The sequence below is a fragment of the Ambystoma mexicanum genome, chromosome 3p, assembly GCF_040938575.1.
Source record: "Ambystoma mexicanum isolate Mex_15411 chromosome 3p, UKY_AmexF1_1, whole genome shotgun sequence".
Classification (NCBI taxonomy): domain Eukaryota; kingdom Metazoa; phylum Chordata; class Amphibia; order Caudata; family Ambystomatidae; genus Ambystoma; species Ambystoma mexicanum.
Window position 1 is genome coordinate 934,637,954 of NC_090925.1, and position 24,749 is coordinate 934,662,702.

The 24,749-nt window shown below is 45.0% G+C and overlaps 1 protein-coding gene across 1 annotated transcript in view; it reads right to left on the reverse strand.

Annotated features, from left to right (window-relative positions):
- Nucleotides 1-24,749, reverse strand: part of LOC138581135 (fer-1-like protein 4) — a 1,598,034-nt gene that overhangs the window by 1,158,014 nt on the left and 415,271 nt on the right. Inside the window, exons 12-13 of the mRNA XM_069652231.1 lie at nucleotides 22,259-22,418; nucleotides 21,967-22,150 (exon numbers count right to left, since the gene is read on the reverse strand). Coding sequence (XP_069508332.1) covers nucleotides 21,967-22,150; nucleotides 22,259-22,418 — 344 coding nt within the window. The remainder of the gene's footprint in view (nucleotides 1-21,966; nucleotides 22,151-22,258; nucleotides 22,419-24,749) is intronic.

Consider the following 24,749-nt stretch of genomic DNA (forward strand, 5'->3'; position numbering starts at 1 on the left):
TTCTTTGATCATTTAGAAAAAAAGGATTGCAGAAATCGATGAATGCGAAATAGACTGCTCCAAAAATGACGACTATGAAATACAAATAGTGAGAGGAGCCCCTAGTACACAAAGAATGGTGCAGTACTTCGTCTGGTTACCCAGTGTCAGGTTATCCAGGGTCAGAGTCAGGTCATCCAGGGCCAAGATCATGTCTCGGGGGGATGGCTCAGGGGCAACGTGCTCGCATTGGAAGCAAGATGACGTGAAGCAACACAGGTTCGATCCCCGGGTCCGCGCGTAGAAACCTCTGGGTATTAAGCATGTTAAAAATAATCAATTACAATTACATCATCTAGGGTGCAGTAATTATTTGGTAGGAGAAGCTAGTGAGGAACCACTTGGAGAAGTCAGGTTGTATATGTGGTATGTGGAGTTGTAAGTTTAGTTCCTTAACTATATTTTTCCTCCAGGAGAGTAGGCTACTCCCAGCACAAGATGGAGAAGGGGGTTGTGCGTGCTGATTGGTACAGAGGCTGGGCTTACATGACTTCCATCACTTACATTCAAAGGAACCCCTTTCTGAAGACCTCTGTCAATTCTGGAGAAAAATAAAACTAAAGACAGTGAAAATAGTTCAGCTGGAGTCTTCATGGGACATTATCCAGTTTTACCAGAGGGGCACAGCTAATGATTTGGATTGATTACTAGACTCAAGGCTGGGTGTCAGCTTGCCTCAGTGGGTTGTTTTATTTAGATGTTTCACTGTGACTATCAAAAGATACTTTGAACTGTTATCACGCAGTATCTTTCCATTGGTTTTAAGATCAATATGTATTGTTGACGATTCACCCGCTAGTCTGGTTGCCAGAGCATCACTTAAAAAGAGAAAGATAAAGGGGGCTGCAATTAACTGCGCATGCTCGGTCGCAGTTCGCGTTTCGAGACGAAGTGAGGGAGCGTACTTTTCAGAGAAGCAAACTGAACAGACTCAGTCTTCAGTACAGAGTTATCTCGAGGGGCAGCAGAGAAAAGACACAGGTCGAGGTGAGCTGTGCAGACTCAGCCTTCAGTACAGCAACCTTAGCAGCACGAGGAGTGTTTTTTGGACATTTAAAAAACAGCGTTGTGGATGGTTGTAAATATGTTTTCCTATAGAAATGATTTAGAATAATTAGAGATAAACTGTAATTATACCACTGGAAGAAATGCTAGAGGGTTCTTTGAGAGATAAGCAACCTGGAACTGTGTCCAAGTGTTTAAGACGGAAATCTCTCAAGAAGGTCAATGCCGTACTAAAAACAAACACCACGTTCTCCATAGAACCAACTTCATGAGAAATAAATAATTCAAAGACAAGACAGCTATTTGAGAAGTAGGAGAGCACCATCACTTGGCAGAAACATTTTCATCACAGTGTACGCACCCTAGTCAGAAAAACATTACAATAGTCTCCAAGCAGTTGTGGAGACAGACTTTTCAAGTAACAGGAACAAGTTGGCAAAGCAAAAGATGTCAAGGGAGTTACAACAGTCAGGGATTCTAACAGGTTGCTCTTTTCTTTAACCTGCCGATATCTCGCAAGCAGAGGAATGTCTGAATTGGGTTACTTTGGCCCAGTCCCCTTTCCCTCCAGGGTGTTGAGAGTGTAGCAAGTCACATGTTATGTTTCACAGTGAACACTCATAGGTGTCTATCGGGCCAGCATCAGCTTCTGTGGAATTTCCCTGACCTGTCTTGAAACGTGCATAGCGTGTTAGCCACAAAGGAAGGACAAACATGCAGGTGGACCATAATAAAGAATGGCGTTGAAGATAAGCAGGGACAGCATCATTATAGAAAGGATGAAGGAGAGGCAAGGATCAGATGCAAAACACAGCATGAGGGCAATGCCAGGCATAGCTGAGAGGGAAACAAGGGTGTGGAGAAGCGGAAGGCGACAACGGCAGGCAGAATGGGGAAGGTGAGTAGCTGTCGCTCAGGAAGTACAGGCAGAAGAAAGGAGTAAGGAGAGGGTAGAGGCATTGATATCATCACACTGCAGAGTTTTAGGGTGAAACCTGTGGGTTGGAATAGGCAAGTTAAGGCAGCAGGACCTAGGAGTTGTACAGAGTGATTGGAAGGTGTTTTGATCAGCCTTGTTTTCCTTGGCTTGCCTTACCAGGTCTTGTGACCCAGTAGCAAAACTGGTCTCAGGGAGGTGAACACAAGACGACAGATGTTGAAAAGGCTTGCACTCAGCTCCACAAACCACCTCTTGCAAAACCACTAAATAGAACCAATTATTCACTGAAGGGGTCCTGTTTTTCCCATGTAGGTTGTTTTCTTCTAAGTATACTCCTTGCTTGGGCCTTGGGTTCTGACAAGGAATTGACTATTGGTGTTCTCTCTTCCAAGAGCATGCAGTTGTGCCTCTGCCTACCAGGGCATACTCCTACTTACCTTCCACCACATCATCCTCTGGTGTTCCTGCACAACGCAGTCAATATGCACGTCGAACAGCAGCTAAGCCATTCTACACAAGGTGGAGGCTCTTTGATGCTCTCCCGGGAAAGCGACGCTATGTTCAGAGACATTGTTGACATGTTACGTGGGGACGCCCGCTCACGTGATTGCACTGAAGTATTTAGGTCTTTTTCTCTAACAGGACACTGCTTCTGATTAAAGTTACTTCATCTGTGCGAAGCTGTGGTTAGTGTACAAGTCTGCTACGTACACTTTACCATTATTTCTGGTCTAGCAATCTTTTCGTGACCTGCCTATCGATTGCTGATTATTCTACATTCAAGTCCGTTCTCAATACGGCTCTCAAGGCGACAACCAATTGCAGTGAATCCAGACAGATTTTTCCGTTACCTGCTTCACTGGAACGCGAAGCTCCTAATTTCAACGCGGCTCCCGAGGCGGCTCACACTGCAGTGGAATCAATACTGCTGTTTTCCATTACCTGCTTCCTGGTAACGCTAAATCTCCTAATTTCGACGTGGCTCCCGGGACAGTGCACATTGCAGTGGATTTCATACGGCTGTCTTCAGTTACAAGCTTCCGGGGAACGCGAGTGTGCAGCTGATTCCTGTTACAAGAAGCAGCATAAACTTTGATGTCCCTTATTAACGCGTACCTAAAACGCGGCTCTCATCCCGTGGGACACAAGGTACACGGATTGACTCTTTATTACTTTAATTTACCATTATAGAAGGAAGTTCATTCCAAACCTTCTCTGGTTTTAACACCGGTCAAGACCTTTCTGTTAAATTTATTCAAGGGCATTGTGTTCAGTTTCCAAGGAAGGATTTATTTTTGGGTTTTCAGTGTAACATCTCAATTTCCCAGAAGTTAATGGGAATTACACCAAGTGTGGAGTTGGAACTGTTCTAAGATTGGATTGTTCGGATTTCTCATTTTGTTTGTGCACTGAACTGGTGGACTTTGTCTTGGGTGCATCAACCCGGCTCTAGTTCGACCCTCAGTCCTTGCAGGATTAGTTTTCCCTACTAATATTCCTTTCCCAGGTCGTTGTTTCCATCGGTGGATGAATTACACTGGACCTCTTTATGCTTCAAGACTTCCAATAAAGGTTAGTGGAAACTTAGTATTAGGACATTTCTAGGACTAATGTTTAGCCATATCCTTATCTTGTTTTCACAGCTGGGAGAGATTTTTCATTTCATGCCCTTTCAATTGATTCCCAGCTCTGACTGTGGTTATCTGTCAGTCAGAGAGTGTCATCATTAGAAAGGTTTACCACTTCATACCAGTATTACCAGAGGAGGATTCCTCCACAAGTACCTCAATACAGACTACGTGTATCCTTTTTTGGTTGCAGACAATTCGTATCCTTTTTTTGTGGTTCAGTTGCATGTCTGTTGGCAAACTGATTTAGTGGATTACAATGACAGCAGTGTGAACGTCTGTCCATGTATCCTGCCCATCCGCATTTAACTTTCTTAGTAACATGGGTAGATCAAGCCTAACCCGTGAGCATCTTTAGTGGAAAAGCCAGAGTGTTTGTTTAGTAAATGCCTTCTCATGCATGTCTGCCATTTCAGTATGTTCATTCTACATTCCCTTTGTTTCTTTAACTACCTAGTACCTCCACTCTCCTTATTGTCCTCATTCTTACTAAATGCAGTTTTCCTGTCCTTCTATGGGACTGAAACAGGTTCTTAAACCCAGCTAGATGGTTCTGACCGCACCTTATTCTGCCTGAACCTCTAATGATCTCATGACTCTTACACCTCAGGCTTTGGCTACCTGATCCTATGGATCTCACACTTGAATTGACTGTCTAATATCTCTGTCTTCTGCTTCCAGTAACTGGACTGAACACTCCGTCACCTGATGACTGCTCCTTTAGTATGTCTCTGCCACTTGCTTCTTATTTACGGATATAACACAGCTTTCTTGTGCCTGGCCATGAAAGAATGTGGTAATTGCTGACAAATCCTGTCATCCTGACTCTCAAGTACCACCAACATTTGCATTCTGCACCTGAAGGGATCCCACACCTACTACTTGCTCTGGCATAGTAACAAAAAAAAAGAGGCAAGTCTTCAAAAGTAAAATTACCTTTTAAGTTTGGACTTCTTCCCTTTAATTGTCTTATTGGATACAGATAAAGATATGCTTGCCCAAAATCATATGTGGACTGTGGACCAGTTCTTCGTAGAGCAGGCTGGAAAGGGACACAGCAGTGTTGCATGCTTGATTGTACTGGTATCCTTTGGGATGAAAAATGAGTTGTACGTTTATGAAGCATCAGCCACCCAGAGAATATGTGACTTCACTACTTTATTATGTGGTTATCGATCAATAAGGAGGATTTTCATAGGATATATATTATTCTCTATTCTCGATTGGGTTGGGTTTCACATTTTTCTTCAAGGTCAAGTGTGCAAGTTGTGGAGTTATTGGTGCACAGCTTTATTTGTCTGCAGACCCAGAAATATACTAAATTCTCTAAAACTCAACCACATACATTTTTGACTTATGCTATTTCAGAGCATTTTCAATAATCTGGACATTCTGTCTTTCTGTATAAAATCCAAACATGATTGGACTTATGCTACACAGCTGATCACAATGAACCTTGGCAGGCAGCAAACATTGGTTTGAGCATGGGTGTTTGCTGGCAAAAATGAACTTGATGCATTATGAACTTGATGCATTTGACAGACTATGTTCAAATTAGGTTTGCATTTGGAGAACATGGGAAGATTAAGTAAACGGAAAGGTGTGTATATGAATTGCAATTCTGTAAGGAAAGCGTCTGTGAGGCATGCATACCAACTGAGAAGACATAGTTTTGAGTCTGTGTGTTAGGGAGAATTCTCAGAAATGTGCTAATTCCCTTCTACCTTAGAGACCCCCAGCTCCTTTGCTGGACTTTAGGACTTTTATCCTGGAGAGAGAGACATTTTTCCCACTCTCTCATGTATTTTTCTTTGATTTGAACACTGTTTCTTTTGGTGTCTGACAAACTCCATAGGCATAATTTTTTTACATTGTGACACACAGCACCTTCAGTGCAGTGGCACAGGGAAGTCTCTCAGATGTCCCAAAGTTTAAATACCTTCTCTTGGCTAAACTACTGTTTCCAAGAGCAGTGAAGTGAAATTGACTTTACTTACATTTGTAACTTTTCTAGACCCAGCACACCCTATCTTACAATAGGGTGCCAGAGGATTTACTTTGTATCCCCTTTGTCTAGTTTATCATGTAACATTTTTATGTTACCCCTTTTACAATTAATGGCTGGTGGCAGTGGTTTACTTTTTCCTACCATTGTTTGTTTCTACCGCAGGCTGCAATTGCAGCTGCGTTAAAGCACCCATGGGTGACCATTTTGTCAAAATGACCCGGTCTTCTTCTTTTGCCATTTCTTGTTAGAAAGGTCTTTCTTGACATTTACTCTGCACGCCAAATCAGGTTTCCTCCCTTTATTTGCTTTTTTCTTTGGCGAGGTGCACTACTGAAGCCCGCCTCTGGCTCCAGCGTGTCTGGCAGGGCAAGGAAGTGAGGGAGGTGCCCGAAAGTCCCTGTGCTTAATTCCCTTGGTTACAGGAATGCACCCAAAGGTGATTGGCTGACTGGCTGTAATTGGAGGACAGCCAGCTGCTGTGTGATTGACAGGCTGCAAATGAATGGGAGAAACCTGCATAAAAGGCGAGGTCTTTTGCTTGGAAGGCAGAGTCGACCACTGGACGAAGGAATCCGAAGAAGAACTTGGAAGAGACTCTTGCTGCAACTCCTGGACTATTGGTTTGCCCGGTAAAGCCCTGCTGCAGTGCTGAAGCTCCGAATTCGCCTCGACTAGAGAAGCCCTGAAAGGACGACTTCTCCCCTTCGGTTGGTGGGACCAATCGACCTGAAGACAAACTCATCTGGAAATCCCCTCGGAGCTGGCTGTACTTCCATTGCTGCTGCAGGAACCGATTGCCCGGGAGAGGAACACTAGAATCGAGTGTCTCGTCTTTAAGTCGGATCTGAGCTACAGGAAGATGCTCTGGACTCCCATGAAGCAGGATTGACCAAACCTGAGCCACCTCAAAAGAGTGCTGGACCCCAGATGTGAGGAAAGTCCATAAGGTATATGAGAACCGCGGTGGTTCTCTTTGTGAGAAGCTGAAACCACAAAGTGCCGCTGATCTGAAGTTTGCCGACCTTCAAACCGTACTGCAGGAGTCCCCAGATGTCCTCCCTCTTGTCCCCACAACTGAGGGCCAGGAACAACAGGATCTGCCATATTACAACTGGAACAGAAGCCAGCTGGATTCCATGTTTTCAGACCAAAGGTACTGTAAACTAAGGGGTACTTACCTATTGCTGTGTAGTTTGCCTTTCCTCAGTTGAGGCTTGCATTTACTGCCTTTGCAGAGTTGCTTGCCACTTTGCCCTTCACAAGCCTCTCAGCTTGTGGCCCAACAGTGGTTTCATTTCTACAAAGATTTCTAAAACATTGTACAAGACTTTTTACTTACCTTGAAGAAGTGCTTCAGCTCCCCTAGACTTTGCTCAATTGACAATGGCTGTCCTGGCTCCCTGAAAGACTCTTCTATCGTCTGACTTTGTGACAGAAGTCACACATTCTATAACTTGTGTAGCGGGGAAAGGGTTAATTTACTTTGTATTGTGGGGTTCAAAAGTACTTACTTGATTAAGAATATTTGTTAACCATTGTTTTATTCCCACACCTTTTTCCTTTGACACCAAACTCAGTATTGCTCTAAGTGTACCAGTGATATATCAATGTCCACAGTGTCCTAGTTAATTAAGTCACCTCGGGGTGTAGGAAGTGTCTGTGTGCCATCCCAAATGGGTATCTACTGATTTAAAGAAACAGAGTGTGTATTTTGAAGTATATTCTTGTGTTACATATATTTGCTCACTTCTAAAGAAGGCTTATTCAACTGACTGTTAAATTAATAAATAATAGTTTAATCTAGAAACATTGAGTGTAAATGTTTATTTGGATACTTGTCACTGGGGATCACTATGTTACAACCCTACAGCTCATATTGACCCCTCTTGAGATGAGCCTGGCTGCCTGGCTGCTCAGTCACACTACCAACTTGTGTAGTACATGCTCATACCAAAGGTTGGGTTAACTATTGCCAAGAGGACAAGGCTGGTGCAGTCTCCCACAGGGTACTGCATACAATCTCTTGCCTAACACTGGTGGCAAGTGGTGAAGATCTATTGTAGAGTTGTTAAATTCAGTATTTGCTTTGGTTGTTGAATCACCAAAGTTTGGGTAGTAGGCCTACTAACCAAGGAAATGTGGAAATTGATAATGAGGATGATAGCTCAGAGTCTAACTCTATCGTCTTAGAAGAGTCAGAGGAGGGAGAGGAGTCCCCGGATAGGAGCCCCTCTTTGCCTCAGCAGGCCCTTCTGCCTCAACCTATGTCCACTAGGCCCCCACAAGATCCATCACTCTGTTGTTATGACTATTTGGTGATGAGGAGTTTGAAAGGGGGACCCTATCAACAGGTTCTCTGTGGAGCTCCACCAGAGTAGAGAGTCCTGAACTGGTTTTGGAATTTGGGTTTTCATTTGCTGGGAATCCGAGAGCTGGTTCCGGTTGAGAGCAAGATGCCATTGGGTCGTTCTCATATAGAGCCTTGCAAAGGGCACTAGGTTGATACAAGAGGCCATGAGGCCTCAGAACCTTTGAAAGCACCAAGCTGTCAGAGTCCGGTGGGTGGTGAACTGTAGGATGGTTTATTGAATGGCTTCTACCCTTTCCAGGGGTAGAAAGGCTTTGTGTAGAGTAGTATCTATAAATGCTCCTAGGAATTGGATCCTTTGTGAGAGATGTTGCCACATTTAAGGAGAACACTAGGTTGAACTGAGTATTACTTGCCATTTTTTAAACAATTTCTCCGGAGACTGGGCTTTGAGAAGCCAGTCGTCTAGGTAGGGGTATTGGTGGACTGTTCTTAGCCAAAGGCAGACTTCCACTTATCCCAGAACGTTTGTGAAAACCCTTGGAGCAGAATTCAGCCCTAAGGGAAGACATGTGAACTGGTAATGAGACCTTCCTATTGTGAATTGTAGAAACTGACGGTGGTTTTTGTAGATGGGGATGTGAAAATATCCTGTAGATCTACAGATGCCATTAAATCATTTGGATTTAGAGAAGCAAGAATCTGAGGAATGGTTACCATGTGGAAGGTATCTACAGACAGAAATTGGTTGAGGCCTGAAAGGTCCAGAATTGGACGGACCCCGCCGATTTCTTTGAGATCAGAAAGTAACGAGAATACAATCCCTGACCTACTTCCCCTTGAGGAACCAACTCTATCGCTCCTAGAACAAGGAATTTTTTAATCTCTTCCAGGAGCTCCAGAGATAAATTTTGGAGCTTTGGAGGAGAAGAAGGTTGAATAGCCAGAAGGGCAAGGCGGGAACCATGCTGAATAATTGTCAGGAATAGGGTTTGGGGCAAGCCCAGGAGACAGCATAGGAGAAATTGAGGTAAAGACTACTGTTCCCAGCATGCTTAGGGGCGGATTGTAGTCTCTGGAGTTTGTGCCGTGAGCCAGCTGGAGCCCATCAGGAGAGTATTTAGCCGTTGACCGCCCGTGCACAGGTGCTGATAATTGATGTTGTGCAGCACGGGCGGCCATGACAGCGTGTATGGGGCTCTGGACGAACTAACGGCGAGCTGGGTGAGCAGGCAATCACGGCGGCGAGTGGGGCCTGCAGGCAATCACGGCGGTGAGAGAGAGTTGCCTGCCCAAGCCTATTGATCTTTGCGGGCGTGACTCTGGGAGGCAACGCAGGTCACTCGGCAGCTTACCCCGGGCCGCGGCGGTGAACCTTGCATACCGCTGCCTTGAGCTGTGTCTCCAGACTATGAGCAGCAGTGGCTCCAAGTGGCTACGGCGTTTCCACGGCGGCATGTCCTGATGTCCGGGTGTACTCTCGAGTCACCCGGACCCTAAGAAAAGTGCATTCAAGTATTTATGTTAATGCCTCGAGCATGGTGTTTAAATGCTAAGTTCTGAGAGAATTCATGAGCTACTGGCGTTGGGTCAGCAGGTTGTTGGTAACATTGTTTCTATCCGGAGTATGAGGCAATACTCGCAGTAGAGAGAGGAATCTTTACTAATTGGAAGGGGCAAAGTCTTCCCGTCATACAACTACAGACAAGTCATGATTTATGTTTATTGCTTATGTTTGCTTATGTTAAATGTCATCCCACTGGGCCGTGTGTCATGTTGAATTCATTTAGGGAAGATTCCCTTGTGTGTGCCATACAGTTTGTATTGCTTCCTGTTTGCTATGTGTTATACACATACGTACATGATCATGGGTATGGTATAGTATAATTAAGAACCCTAGGTGCTACATAAAGATTCTCAAGAGTTGGATAGGATAGGCAGTAGTAAGCATGGAGGGCAGGATGATGAAGTTTCAGTATTAAGTTTCTGTGTTAGATATGCATGTTTTCTCTTCCCTACCTTCCCTTTGTCATTCCACACCCTCTCTCTAACTCAGTCTTCCCTCCATTGGCTGCCACGTGTATTTACATTCAGACGCCCGTGCCAACCACGGTGGGAGGGTCAATCTATTTGGCTTCTGTGGTTCGGGAAAGGGGGTTGAGACCCTTTCATCTCTCATTAGACTTGACAGAATTATCAGCCCCCGATTTAGGGGTATTTGAACCACCCAAGCCAAATGGAGTCGAACCCTCCTTCTTTAGCAGAAGTGCTAAAGACATTGCAAGAGATTCAAGCAGAATTAGCGCATGCCAGACAGGAGTCTAATAATATTAAGGCTCTAGTACAAGGTTTAGTGGCTCAGGGTACTCCCTTGGAGGGGGCGGGACCATCCACGCGGGCTACCACAGGAAGCACCTCTACAGTTATAGTACAAGCCCCCAGCAGTGTGCATTAGCGTCACCAGAAAGATTTGCGGGAGATCCTAGGAAGTATATGACATTTTTGACGCAATGAAGGTTGCATTTTTTGTGTAAACCCGCTGCATTTGAAACCATCCAAGCTACGACAGCATTTGTAATTTCTTACTTAACGGGGGATGCAGCGGCGTGGGCCATGCCATTGGTACAAAAGGATGACCCATTGTTATACAATTGGGTATGTTTCTGACAGAATTCGGACGGTTATTTGATCGAAGAGAAGTTTCATTAGCCCAGGACAAGGAATTGTTAGCATTAAAGCAAGGGACACGTGATTTGGTATCATATGTTATGCAGTTTAATCGGTTGGTAATAGAGCAGACTGGCCGGAGAATAAACAGACGGTATTGTTTTATCAGGCACTCGGGGAGGAATTGAAGGATGCGATGGCTCAGGTGGAACCCCAAACGAGTTCCTGTACTGTGATGATTGACCTAGCCTTGAGGTTAGATCATTGTATGAATGAAAGAAAAGGGGACAGGAAGAGACCTGAGGTGGCACCTTTTGTAAGATTGGACAACGGCCGGGGAGGAAGAAGTAGTGATGGAGAGCCCATGCAAATAGGTGGAGTAAGAGGGCCTTTGTCGGCAGTGGAGAAGGAGCAACACAAGGTTAATAACTTATGTTTGTACTGTGGTCAACCAGGCCATTATATACGAACATGCCCTAATACGCCATAAAAGGTTGTGAGAGGTGAAGGGAGCAAGGTGGAGGCGGGAAAAGGATTGGGCCGGCCTTGGGGGGAACTCGGGTGTCAGGCCCCAGTCTGAGTAGTTTCCCAAGCTGTGCAGCTAATACGATGGATAACAAGAATTCTCATTTGTATCTGTTGGTAACGTTATTATTTGCATGCAAAAAACAAATGGTGTCAGCTATGGTGGATTCAGGTGCTACTGGAAATTTTATTGATATTGGTTTGGCACGGAAGTTGGGATTACCGTTAAGAAATAAGGCACAGGTGGAAGGAGTGCAGTCAGTGGATGGTTCTCCCTTCATTTCTGGTCCCATTTATCAGCAAACCCAACGAATTCAGATGAGATGTGAATCAGGACATGTGGAGGAGATTGTGTTGGATCTGATAGCAGCACTTCAATTTGGCCTTATTTTGGGAATGCCTTGGTTGATCTTACACAACCCTAGTATTGATAGGGTCACGAGAGAGGTATCATTTGAAGGGGCGGGGTGTGAAGAACATTTGGAGGAAGAGGTTGGACCGGCCCTATTTCTGGCGGATCAGGCAGGAGATTCACAAGTGGTGGGGGCTGTGGGGACTGGCATCCCTAGGCAGTATGTTGATTTTGCAGGAGTATTTGACAAAAGGGGAGCAGAGAGGTTACCTCCACATCGATCTTATGACTGTGTGATTGAATTAGAACCTGGGGCCAAGTTACCATGCAGTCGTATTTATGCACTAACAGACAAGTAAAATCAGCATTTAAAGGAATTTTTGGTTGATATGTTGCAAAAAGGTTTCATTAGACATTCTTCTTCACCAGTGTCATCCCCTTTGTTTTTTGTGCCGAAAAAAGAAGGAACACTTAGAACCTGCATTGACTATAGAGCACTGAACAAGGTAACCATAAAAAACAGGTATCCCTTGCCTTTAATTTCAGTACTATTGGATCAGGTGAAATCAGCAGTGATATATACTTAACTGGACTTGAGAGGGGCATACCACTTGATTCATGTAAAAAACGGGGATGAGTGGAAGACAGCCTTCAGAACTAAATTTGGATTATTTGAATACTTAGTTATGCCGTTTGGGCTGTGTAATGCACCTGCGGCATTTCAGTACTTTATGCAGGAAGGGTTGAGGGAGTTTTTGGACATATTCGTCATTGTATATATTGATGATATCTTGATTAATTCTGCTTCGGAAGAACAACACTTAGATCATGTGTGAGCGGTGTTACAAAAACTACAGGAGCATGAATTGTGTGTAAAGTTGGAAAAATCTGAATTCCACACAACTAAGGTGGAATTTCTTGGATTCATACTCACTCCTTCTGGTATAGTAATGGATCGAAAGAAGGTACAGGCAGTCATAGATTGGCCAGTGCCTCAATGTGTCAAGGACATTCAGTCCTTTTTGGGATTTGCCAACTTTTACAGAAGATTCATTTCAAATTTTTCACAAATTGTTGCGCCCATAACTAAGTTGTTACGAAAATCCTCTGGGTTTAGTTGGAACCAAGAAGCAGAGCAAGCATTCAGCGTACTAAAAGAGGCATTTACCTCTGCTCCTGTTTTGAGACATCCAGATCCAGAAAGACCTTTTCAAGTAGAGACCGATGCCTCCAATATAGCGGTGGGAGCGCTGTTGTCTCAAAAGGATGGGGAAGGTAGGTGTCATCCAGTGGCTTTCTATTCCCGGAAACTCACGAGTTGTGAGCAGAATTACTCTATTACGGACAAGGAATTATTGGCCATACGAGCAGCATTTCTGGAGTGGCGTCAGTATCTTCTGGGAGCGAGACATCAGGTGATGGTAATAACTGACCATAAGAACCTACAGTACTTTAAAATTGCACATACTTTAAGCCCCAGACAGTTGAGGTGGTCACAATATTTCAATAAATTTGACTTCCTGGTAACTTTCCGGCCAGGGAAGAAGAACGGGAAGGCTGATGCATTATCCAGACAGCAAAATTTAGAAAATGTGGCTACAGAGGTGAAAACTATTCTTCCGGTGGAAAGAGTGGTAGGTGCAGTAACCAACGGTCTGTTGATACAGGTGAAGAAGGAAATGAAGAAACAGAAGAATGTGACATGGGGTACCAAAGGACCCTTAGAGACGATCAAGGATGGTCTCCCATACTATGCAGGGAAATTATATTTACCTACTCAAGATTTACAAACAAAGGCATTGCATTGGTGTCATAACTCTCCTTTCGCAGGACATGCAGGGAGGAAAAAGACACAGGAAATGTTGACAAGGTATTTCTGGTGGCCAACTTTAAGGCAGGATACCATTGATTATATTAAAAAATGTGAAACATGCACACGATGTAAGGCGAATCATGTACGAAAGGCAAGACTATTGCAGCTGCTGCCTACTCCGGAAAATGTTTGGACTCATATTTCAATGGACTTTATAACTGACATGCCTCCTGATAATCACTATGACACAATCTGGGTGGTAGTGGATTTTTTGTCCAAACAAGCTCATTTTGTGCCTTGTCAAGGTATCCCAGGGGCAGGACAATTGGCAGAGCTATTCTTACAGAACATTGTTCGTTTGCATGAATTACCACAACAAAGTATTGTGTCTGATAGGGGTCCACAGTTTACATCTAAATTCTGGTGGGCCTTTTGTCAAATGCTGGGTATTGAATGTGCTTTATCTACTAGTTATCACCCACAGACTGATGGACAGACTGAGCGTGTCAATCAGACTCTGGAACAATATTTACGATGTTATTTGCATGACGGTATGGATTCCTGGGTACAGGCTTTGTGGTAAGCAGAATTTACGTACAATAATACTGAGCATGTTTCACTGGGGATGGCACCTAACGAATGTTTGTATGGACAAGGACAGAATATGTTGCCAGAACAGTTACCCCCAGTGGAAACATTTCCAGCATTACAGGAAAGGAAAGAATTACTTTTGGCTATCAGACAAAAGGCTAGAGTGAATTTAGAACAAGCAAAGAAGGATTATAAGAAACAGACAGATAAAGGAAGACGGGCAGGTCCTCATTATCAAGTGGGAGACAAAGTACGGTTATCTATATGTAATTTACCCTTGGCGGGATATCGTAAATTTGCCCCCAGATTTATCTGGCCATATGAAGTTGTGACATTTATATCGCCAATGGCTGTTAAACTTAAGTTGCCTGATAGGTTAAAAATACATCCTGTGTTTCATGTGTCTCTCCTTAAACCTGCAGTTCCGGGAATACGTGTACAGAGACTGCCATCCATCACCAAAGAAGGTCAAACCGAGTATGAAGTCAAGAAGATATTGGATTCAAGACGCAGACAGTGGAACTTGTGGTATCAGTGCATGCACCAAAATTGGTAAAGCAATTTCATTTACGTCACCCGGAAAAGGCAGGGCCAGGGAAGAGCCCTGGGAGAGGAGGTACTGTCAGGAATAGGGTTTGGGGCAAGCTCAGGAGACAGTTAAAGAGAAATTGAGGTAAAGACTACTGTTCCCAGCATGCTTAGGGGCGGATTGTAGTCCCTGGAGTTCGTGCCGTGAGCCAGCTGGTGTCACGGAATTCCCCCTTTCACACCTGAGAGCGATCTTTGTAGGATTTCTTGCGCAGTGTGTTCTTACGCACGAACCTGGTCTTGTATAAACCCGCGCGAGCCTCTTCTGGCTCCAACGTGCGTTCAGAGTTCCGGGATGCAGATACTCCGGGGATCCAGGAAACGAAGAAGGTGCACAAGCACGGCACACAAGTCCATGAAGTAAGGAAGAAGGAAGATGGGTAAGGGAATAGAATTAGAAGGTCCAGGAACCAGGATAACAGTTCAGCGAACTATAGAGCACACGTCTAGTCGCTACTTGCAATAGCATTGAGACGCGCGGGGCCATGGGGGCGCAGTCTATTTGTAGATTACGCTACGTCCGACGTGAAGACCAAGGAAGGCGGTTCACATTAGACAGCCATGTTGGAAGTACCAAGGAGTGCAAGCCCCGTTGTGATAAGGACCATGAAGTCCAAAAGGGGCACGTTCTGTGGGTCATGACAGCTGGAGCCCATCAGGAGAGTATTTAGCCATGACGGCGTGTATGGGGCTCTGGACGAACTGACGGCGAGCTGGGTGAGCAGGCAATCACGGCGGTGAGCGGGGCCTGCAGGCAATCACGGCGGTGAGAGAGAGTTGCCTGCCTGAGCCTGTTGATCTTTGCTGCGTGACTCTGGGAGGCAACGCAGGTCACTCGGCAGCTTACCCCAGGCCACAGTGGTGAACCTTCCATACCGCTGCCTTGAGCTGTGTCTCCAGACTATGCACGGCAGTGGCTCCAAGTGGCTACAGCGTTTCCACGGCAGCATGTCCTGATGTCCGGGTGTACTCTCGAGACCCTAAAATAAGTGCATTTAAGTATTTATGTTAATGCCTCGAGCATGGTGTTTAAATGCTAAATTCTGAGAGAATTAATGAGCTACTGGTGTTGGGTCAGTAGGTTGTTGGTAACATTGTTTATACCCGGAGTATGAGGCAATACTCACAGTAGAGAGAGGAATCTTTACTAATTGGAAGGGGCAAAGTCTTCCCGTCATACAACTACAGACAAGTCATGATTTATGTTTATTGCTTATGTTAAATGTCAGCCCATTGGGCCATGTATGACGTTGAATTCATGTAGGGAAGATTCCCTTGTGTGTGCCATACAGTTTGGGTTGCTTCCTGTTTGCTATATGTTATACACATACGTACATGATCATGGGTATGGTATAGTATAATTAAGAACCCTAGGTGCTACATAAGGATTCTCAAGAGTTGGATAGGATAGGCAGTAGTAAGCATGGAGGGCAGGATGATGAAGTTTCAGTATTAAGTTTCTGTGTTAGATATGCATGTTTTCTCTTCCCTACCTTCCCTTTGTCCTTCCACACCCTTTCCCTAACTCCGTCCTCCCCCCATTGGCTGCCACTTGGTTATCTATGTATTTACATTCAGACGCCTGTGCCAACCACGGTGGGAGGGTCGATCTATTTGGCTTCTGTGGTTTGGGAGAGGGGGCTGAGACCCTTTCATCCCTCATTAGACTTGACAATAATATTCAGAACCTACTCCTCTTGAGTAATGGGTTTCAAAAAAGGGAGGAAGTTGGAGAACCTTCCTGCTACCAGGGATGTATGCTCCTTGCTGATGGTTGGAGTGGAAAGTATGTACATGCCCAGAGGGAAGTCATATAGACTTCTTCTGCTCTTGAGCAGAATTGGAAGAGGAGGGAGGGCCTGATTTAGTTTTGGGTCTATATCTACTCTTTTTAGAAGAGTAGTAGGATTTAGCAGAAGTGGCAGAACCACTGTATCCTTGTGTACGTGGTTTAAATGCTTTAAAATGTTGGTGATATGGTTGTTTCACCAAAATTGAGCAAAGGGATTTAGCTTTTGTAACAATGGCTTTATATTTCTGCATGACTTCATCTGTAGATGGATCGAACAATATTTTGTGATTGAATGGAAGATGGATAACTTTCTCCTGGATATCTTGGTGGATGGAAGAGACTGACAAATATTCATGCCTACCCATACAGACAGCAATATTGACTGCCGCTGCCATGGTGTCAGCGAGGCCTTTGACTACTTGAAGCTGTTGGATAGCAGCTTCTCTGCTCTCTGAAATCCAGAATGAAAATTCGTCTGTGGCTTCCTGGGGGAGCATGTCAGTGAAGCGTTCAAGATTCTCCCAATTAAGGATATTAAATCCTGCCAGAACTGTAGCAGTGTTAACCTGCCTAAGTTGTAAGGTAGAGGTGGTGCACAACTTTTTACCTTGGGTCTCCCATGCTTTTGCATTCTTATCTAGCACTGAAGCTGGAGATGGAGAAGGGCCATTACCCTTTGTGCCAAGGGCAGCAGCAACTACTGCTGATTGAGCTGGAAGGTTGCCCATGTGCATAAATGGTTCGTCCATAGACACCTTGTATCTGTTATCTAGGGCCTTGGAGGTGTGAGAATTGCAATGAGGCTTTACACAACGAGCAAAAGCTTGTTCTAGAACGGACAATACCATGGGAAGTGGAACTTTTGACTGCTGAGATGGCAGGTTTCCAAAAACAGCAGCTATTTCCGGCTTATCCTTTGGTAGGATTTCTAGAGCCTGCATGTCTTTAGTCACAATGTCATGGAACACCTTAGATGGTGACTGAGTGGTGTCCTCCTCTGAATCTGAGTCAGTCTTTTGACATTTTAATTTTTTTAGGTGGAGGAGCAGAGTTCTCGTTGTCCATTGGTACTGTGACAGGGTCAGGAATAGGGTCTAGGGAGGGCTCAGAAAGCATTTTTTACTGCACAGTGTTAGTGATGTCGTTAGCCATTTGAGAAGGGCTTGGTAGAGGGACATCTAGTTTTATAGAAGTATAAGAGTCAGCCCTATAAGCAAGTTGGTTAGGATTGTAGATGTTCAACACCACGGGTCTAGGCACCTGAATGTTGGTTAGAACCAGCTGGCGTGCAGGTTGTGTTGGTAACGGTGTAGGTTGACCCAAATTGTCCTCAGACTGAGGAGAAAATTGAGGCAAAATGTGTGGAATTTGAGCTCTGACAGGAATCCTGAACAATTGTTCTGGTGAAATATTTTAAGCAATAGAGTCTTCCGAGTCCGAAATTATAGCAGAATGATCCTTCTGACTCTTTATTTATTTATTTTTATATTTATAGAGCGCACTGCAGCCCTCGGGCATTGAGGCGCTATGAAGGACATGTAAGAGGGCATGATTCAGGGTTACAAGAATGCGGCCCCACACAAATACTTGGTGAGTATGATAAAATACATAGTGAACAGTTACATTCGGCATTACAGGGAGGCATACAGTGAGTGAGTGCATCCGCTTATGGCTATTCAGACATCTGTTTAGACAAAGAGCCTAGTCTTGATGGCTTTCCTGAAGGCAGCGTGAGAGTCAATCTGAAGCAATTCTGGTGGGAGAGCGTTGCAGTGGGTGGCAGCCATGTTGGGGAAGCTTGAGCCGCCAGCACGCACTTTGTGTGTGATGGGTGCAATTATTCTGTTGCCGTAGGCCGTTCTTGATGGTCTGGAAGTGGTGTGGGGGATGATTCTGTGGGCTAGGTAGGGTGGCGCCAGCCCATGGAGGCATTTGTGCGTCAGGGCCAGTGTTTTGAACACAATCCTCTCCTTGACGGGGAGCCAGTGAACCTTCCTCCTGATTTCTGAGATGTGGTTGTGTCTTGAGGTGCCTGTGGCGGCTCTCAAAGCGTTGTTTTGAGCTAATTGGAGCTTAGCCAGGTTTTTGCAGGAGGTCCCTACAAAGAGTACATTGCAGTAGTCGATCCTGGAGCCGATAATCGCCCTGGCAATAGTGAGACAGTTTTCTTGGGAGAGGAAGGGTCTAGCTGCGTTAAGCAGTTTGGAGTGGTATGCTGATGCAGAAGTGATGGCATTGACCTGCCAGTTCATGGATAGGTCAGGTTCAATGTACACTCCCAGAGTCTTAATGGCTCTTGGGTACCAAGCCCGAGACACAAGCCACGGGAGATTTCTTCCATTTGTGCTTTTTTGTAGAATTCTGTACGGCACTAGATCTCGAATGAGAGTGCTTATGCCTCTTATGAGAGGACTTTTGAGATTTCCTCAGTACGGAGGAGCTGGGGAGCTTGACTGAGGTAGCAAAGGGCAAATCCTTTTCTTTCAGTACCAAAGTACCAAAGGTTTTGCATGTGGGAGCCGACTTGGCTTTGTCAAGTACAGGGGAATCGTAGTGGACCGAATCAACCCCAGAGGCGCAGGCCTCTTTGCATGTACCCATGCCTGTTCGGTGTACCGAGACAACAGAGGGTTTCCCCGGTCCCGTTGTTATTTTGTCCGGAGTAAATAACTCTTCTTGTACATGGTGGGTCTTCTGAGACCCCTTCCCACCTAGAGATACTAACACTTTCCCACCTGGAGGTACTAGTGCTTTCCCACCCAGAGGTACTTTCAGGTGAATAGGCCGTGGGTTTCCCCCTGAATGGTCCTGTGAAGACTCTTGAACTGAGGAGGCAGTCTTCCCTTGGGTACGGATGGCCAATGCTGCTACTAGTACCTCATCTGAAGGTACAGTCCCCTTCTTACCGATGTCGGCCTCCCTCCTGTTCCGAACGAAGTCTTCGGTCGTCTTCGGTGCCGGTCCCAGCTCGGACATGGAGAAAAGACAAGTCCACAGAGACCACGGGTGAATTCCACAGCAAAAGATGTAGGTACTCACTGGGTGATGTATACCCAGACAGCGGACGCAGTCATGGTGGGGATCGGCCGCAGAGAAATGCTTCCAGCAATGGAGGCACTGTTTGAAACCTGTCGCTTATGGCATTTGTAGAGGGAGGCACCACAAATTTGAAAAAATAAAAATAAAGATCCAATCGCTATAGCAAAAGGAATGGACAGCAAAAGGAACGCCCCGAAAAGGGGAGTCACAGCACAGAAAAAATTCCGACCCACCCACTAGGCAGAAAAACTTGAACTGGGTGTGGAGCGTTGGTGACGTGAGGGTAAGGTGTCAGCCTGGCATGCGGAGGGACGCACTCATTACCTAGGCCCTTCCCTTCCAAAGTTCTTAAAGTGACAGCTATCTTTTTCAGCCAGCTTTTCCGGCCATCCTGCGAATGTAGGCGATCCCAACCAGTTGGGAAGGAGGGAGAGCCAAGACAACAGAGAAGAAGGTTTACTGATTACTGCAGCCTAAAGAAACGTATGACATTTAAGACAAGTAGCATTGTAAGAACGGTCTTGTCACCTTAGCCTTACTATAGTTGCCTTCTGTAATGCTAATGATCCCAAATGAATGCACCCCAACTATTATTTTTTAACTCACTATGGTTAAAAGACTGGAAGCGTTACAGAAGGTAAGCCGATTTCCTCCTATCATTACCAATTCAAACATCGCCGGACTGACTCAGTCAGATTTCTGATAAGAGCATACAGGATCAAATATCAAGTACCTGATAATCTAGAGCTGCCACAACAAGACCAATTTGGGCTACTGGGTCAAAGAGCTAATATTTCAGTGCACGCTTGTGAATGCCCACCCAAATGATTGTTTAAGCGCTGAATTAGTTTATCAACTAGTGGTGTGCCGTAATATCATATTAATGAATTGCAAATGACAAACATTAGTAGGTATTTAACCCACTTGGTTCTTTGGTACATTACTGTCTGGGAGTTTTACGGTTCTAGTTTCTGAATCCCTGGTTTGAAGATCTCAATTTTGGTAAATGGAGAGCTGGGTGTTTAATGGCTTACTGGCCACGTACTAATGGTTTGCTGAGGCTTTTATTGCACTATGGTAAATGAAAAATTGTAAATATAATACTGACAGATAAATGACTACGGTGTCATGCAGAGCTTGCTGGTGCGTTAAAATATTGGCAGCAAACTCTGTTACCACTAACATTTTTGGTGGTAATAGACTTTAGCGGTCAATCCCAGCTGTTCTATAGCAAGGAAGTCCTTTGTGCCATCACCTACCCACCTAATACAAGTGCATAGCTCTGCGCCTGCTGTCCCCAGTGCATTGATTTACACTCATCATTACCGGTGCTCCCTGTTACAGAATATGGGCCTCATTCCAAGGTTGGAGGTAGCCATAGCGCTATTAGCGCCATGGCTACCCCTTACCGCATACCGGGTCCGGGTTCCCTGAATGGGGAATTACCGGGCCATTCCAACCTTGGAGGACCCGGTATTTCCCCATTCAGGGAACCCATCCCCATTCGAGCCCCCATAGCGCTCAATTGGAATGGGGACCATGCTAACAACGGGCCTGTTAAAACGGGCCGTTGTTAGCATGCTGGTCCTTTAGCGACTCCCACTAAGTGCGCCTGGTAAAACCAGCTGCCCTTAGCGGGACCCGCTAAAGGACCTCGTAATGCGGTGGTAAGGGGTTAACGGCACCGGCACCCTTACCGGTGCCGTTAACCGCTTACCACCTCGGAATGAGGCCCTATGACTCAGTACCTCTGTATATTGCATTGCTTTATGCTGCTCCTGTCCCAGTGCATGGCTCTTTGACCTTAGCAGAAGTGCATGGCCCTGTGTCCTTCTGTGCCAGTGCATGCTCAGTAGCTCTATGCTATCTCATCCCCACCCATAGGCCATGACTGAGAACCCCCAATACCAGTGCATGGAACTATACTACCTCACACCAGATCATGGCTGCAAAGCCCTATACCAGAACCTATACCAGTCCTTCAGCTCTGACACTGATGTTACTGGTCAAAGATGTTTATCCCCTATAGAAGTACATGGCTTTGTGCCAACCATGGTGTAGTGAATGGCTGCATTCCTCCTGTATTAGTGCAGAGCACTTTGCCCAACCAGCTCCCTGTTAGCTATGTATGTGTGACTATAGATGTATGTAGCTAGCTAGTCTGTCTCTTTAGTGTAGTCCTCTCGTGACTCTGAAAGGACTTCACTTCCGCAACTGACCCTGATGCCTTATTCTTCTTCTGATGGGGCTCATTAAGGCCCTCAACTCTACCACTGAATGTCATAGACATCAAGTGTGCGCTGCCTGTATCAGCAAGGACCTTACAACTTCTACACATTGTTTGATTCCTCACACTTCTGGACCGGGAACTCACACATGCTACTGGTCCGGTAGTATACTATGGTCTTGCCTGAGATGGTCTCACCCTTGCTAGTTTCCCTCTACTACTATCATCCTCTGCCGACTGGCCCTTGAATGTTCTCATACTTGGTACTGATTCCCTGATGCCTCAGCGTGCTTTTGTTAATCTCTGAAGAATCTCACGTCTTCTAATATCTCTCCGACACCCAGACCTCTTCAGCCTATACCCAAGAGGATCTTACGTAGATCAGCGAACACGTCTTGTTGAAAGCCGTGTTTGGAGAATGATGTCCATCATGTTTTCTCTCACCTGCTGCCCAGCGAAGGACACTTGAACATAGGGGTCGATGAAGACTTTCTTTTCCCCCATGATTTTTGAGAAGCTTCCCATGATGCCGGCACTCATGCTTGGCAGGCCTTCTGCTTTGAACACTTTAACACAGATCTTTGCCCAGGGTCGTTCAGGTGGGAATTTTTTAGGCAGCAGCAGGTTTCTACAGGTAAAGAGACATTTGTGAGTGTCAGGAGAAAATGCAAACATCATGCAGGCCACACAAACACATTGCAGCAGTGAATGGCTTGTGGGTGGGCATAGCACTTACTTCTCAATGTCCTCGTTCTCGTTGGCTGTGGTGGCAGGAGGTGGTCTCCTGACATCACCCTTTGAAAAAATGGAAATGTTACACTTCACGTATCCTTTGATACCTGCCCGGGTGTCCTTAGGGTCGTTGATGACTGCCCATTTTTGGAGGAATCTGTGATCTAAGCAGAATAAATGCATCACTATTGTTAAAAACAGATCCGAAAATGTTTACCAAACATAAAACCTAAATTGAAAAACCCAACAAAGGCAAACATTTGTAAAACCTGGGTTAGTTTTTTTTCTGTACCTCTCCCTTGAGCTTTAAGATGCTTAATATTTGAAAGTGAAGGCTGCTGTTGCCTCCCATTGAATATCGGAGTTCATGTGGCCTATGAACACAAAGCAGACACTTAATGAAGATTAGCTCTGAAAAGTGCAGATCACACAGAAAAAACCAAATGGAGCACCTGCGCAAGGCTCCATTAAAAGAAATATATGTATCTATTCAGTAGCTGCAACCACATTCTAATAAGCGGTGAAATATATGTCACAAATGTTTGCGTTTGTTCACACGTTACCTCAATGTATGAGCCCCAGTTGACAAGATGTGACAGTATTTGCAGAGGTACTTTCCTATTCAACATAACATTCCATGCAGCACACGCTGTACGATCCAACACTTTGTGTACAATTGCTTAACAAATACATAATTTGTCTTTTGATTAAGAAGACTCAGAAGTCACTCCAAGTGTCAAATAGGATGTACCATGTAGCAAATTACATCATCCGCACAATCTTAAGGGAGAAGAGCATTCAATCATGCATAAACCAAGGAGATATAAAGGAGTTGAATATTGCATGGCTATTCTTCTTGTAGCAATGACTAGGGCAAGTGTGAAGCTCTAGTAATGAGCGGAAGTGGCCCAGGCAATGTCCAATAAAAGAGGCTGGAGATAAGGGTTGAGTGCCGTGTTTCTGGATATTAGCCTCTCCAATGGCCGAGCCTCATACGTAGAAGTGGAGGAAAGTGTTGACTTATTTTTCCAGTGTGTCTAGAGGGATGGTGAAAGATCCTCTTACAATCCCCTGCACCCCCTGCAGTGATACAGCAACCACATTACAGATTTTGTTTTTCATAGATACTGTGCTTTTTTGGTAAAGTCAGTCCCCATGTTAGACTTCTTATTTCTTTCATTGTCTAAACAGTCATGTGCACGTTATATTACTGCCTCATATAGTCTGGCAAATCTATTGGCAGTACGTAATGTGGGCAAGATAACTGTCTAGTAACTCCTCAGAGCAGGGTCGGACGAATTGAGAGTAGGCCAGTTAAATTCTAAACTGGCAGCACCCTTGTGTGTAAAACTAGTGTAAGAAAACACTTGAATTCGAAGGCAATTGAAAAGTTGCGTTGCAAGGGCACTTCTGGAAGTTTGCCATTAGAGCAGGCGCTTGAGCATTCCTTCCCTGAAGCAGAGTCCTTCCCCCGGTCACCTAGGTCTGTCTGCAAGGCAAGGAAAATATCTTGAAGACTAGGGCCGGTGGAATCATGTTTTTTGCCTAACAAAGAGGTTCTTGAACTCCTGCAAGGCGTGTTCAATGTTCTATCTAAAAGTGAGTTGAAAATATTAAAGGTTTGGATGGGAGTGGCTCTACTGGAAGCACCGTAAATATATAACATTTTTGTTCCCTGAATACAGTGAGCTGGAGGAGCCAGATTTGTTGGCACCATGAATATTCCAGCAGACGAAGGTCTGGATAACCCTGGCACGGGCACAGTAAACAAACCACTCCACTGACATACATAGGCGCTCGGGCACTACTACGGTGGCAATTTGACATAGTATAAAAGCATATTAACATAACATATAGACAGGGGCTTCGCAATCTGAGTAATAGAACAACCTTGTGAAAACATTATGAAACAGAGAGGTACAGCAGGAATATAAACGTAAGCATATGTACAAACAGGAACTGTTAAAGAGGTCGTCTGGATATCTCATTTTACAGATTTATATAGAGACCCAGGCTTCGATCCAAAGGATTATCAGCTTCGATCCTCCACATCCTGGACCATCCATTGCTCTCCCACCCTACTCGAAGAGCTGATTCAGAAGCTAAGTTCATCTCGTGCTGCTGGCTCCGATGGCCTCCACAACGCCATCTTGAAAGAAAATTCAAGACTTTGGGCCCTAAATCTTAATGCAATCTTCTCCCAAGTAATGATCCATCTGCCAACTTCTTGGTTATGCTCAGTAGTAGTCCCCATCTATAAGAAGGGTGACCGTGCTGACCCTCGAAATTATCGCCCAATTGCTTTGTTAGATGCCCCAGGCAAACTCTTTGCAAAGCTAGTATTGGCAGAATTTAATCAATGGACTGAAAGCAGTGGTAAGCGTGATTGGCATCAAACAGGGTTTGTTGCAGGGATGGGGACCGGTATTAATCTATTAACCCTCCATGCAATTAAAGCCCTTAGGCAATCACAAAAACAATCAGTTTACTTTGCG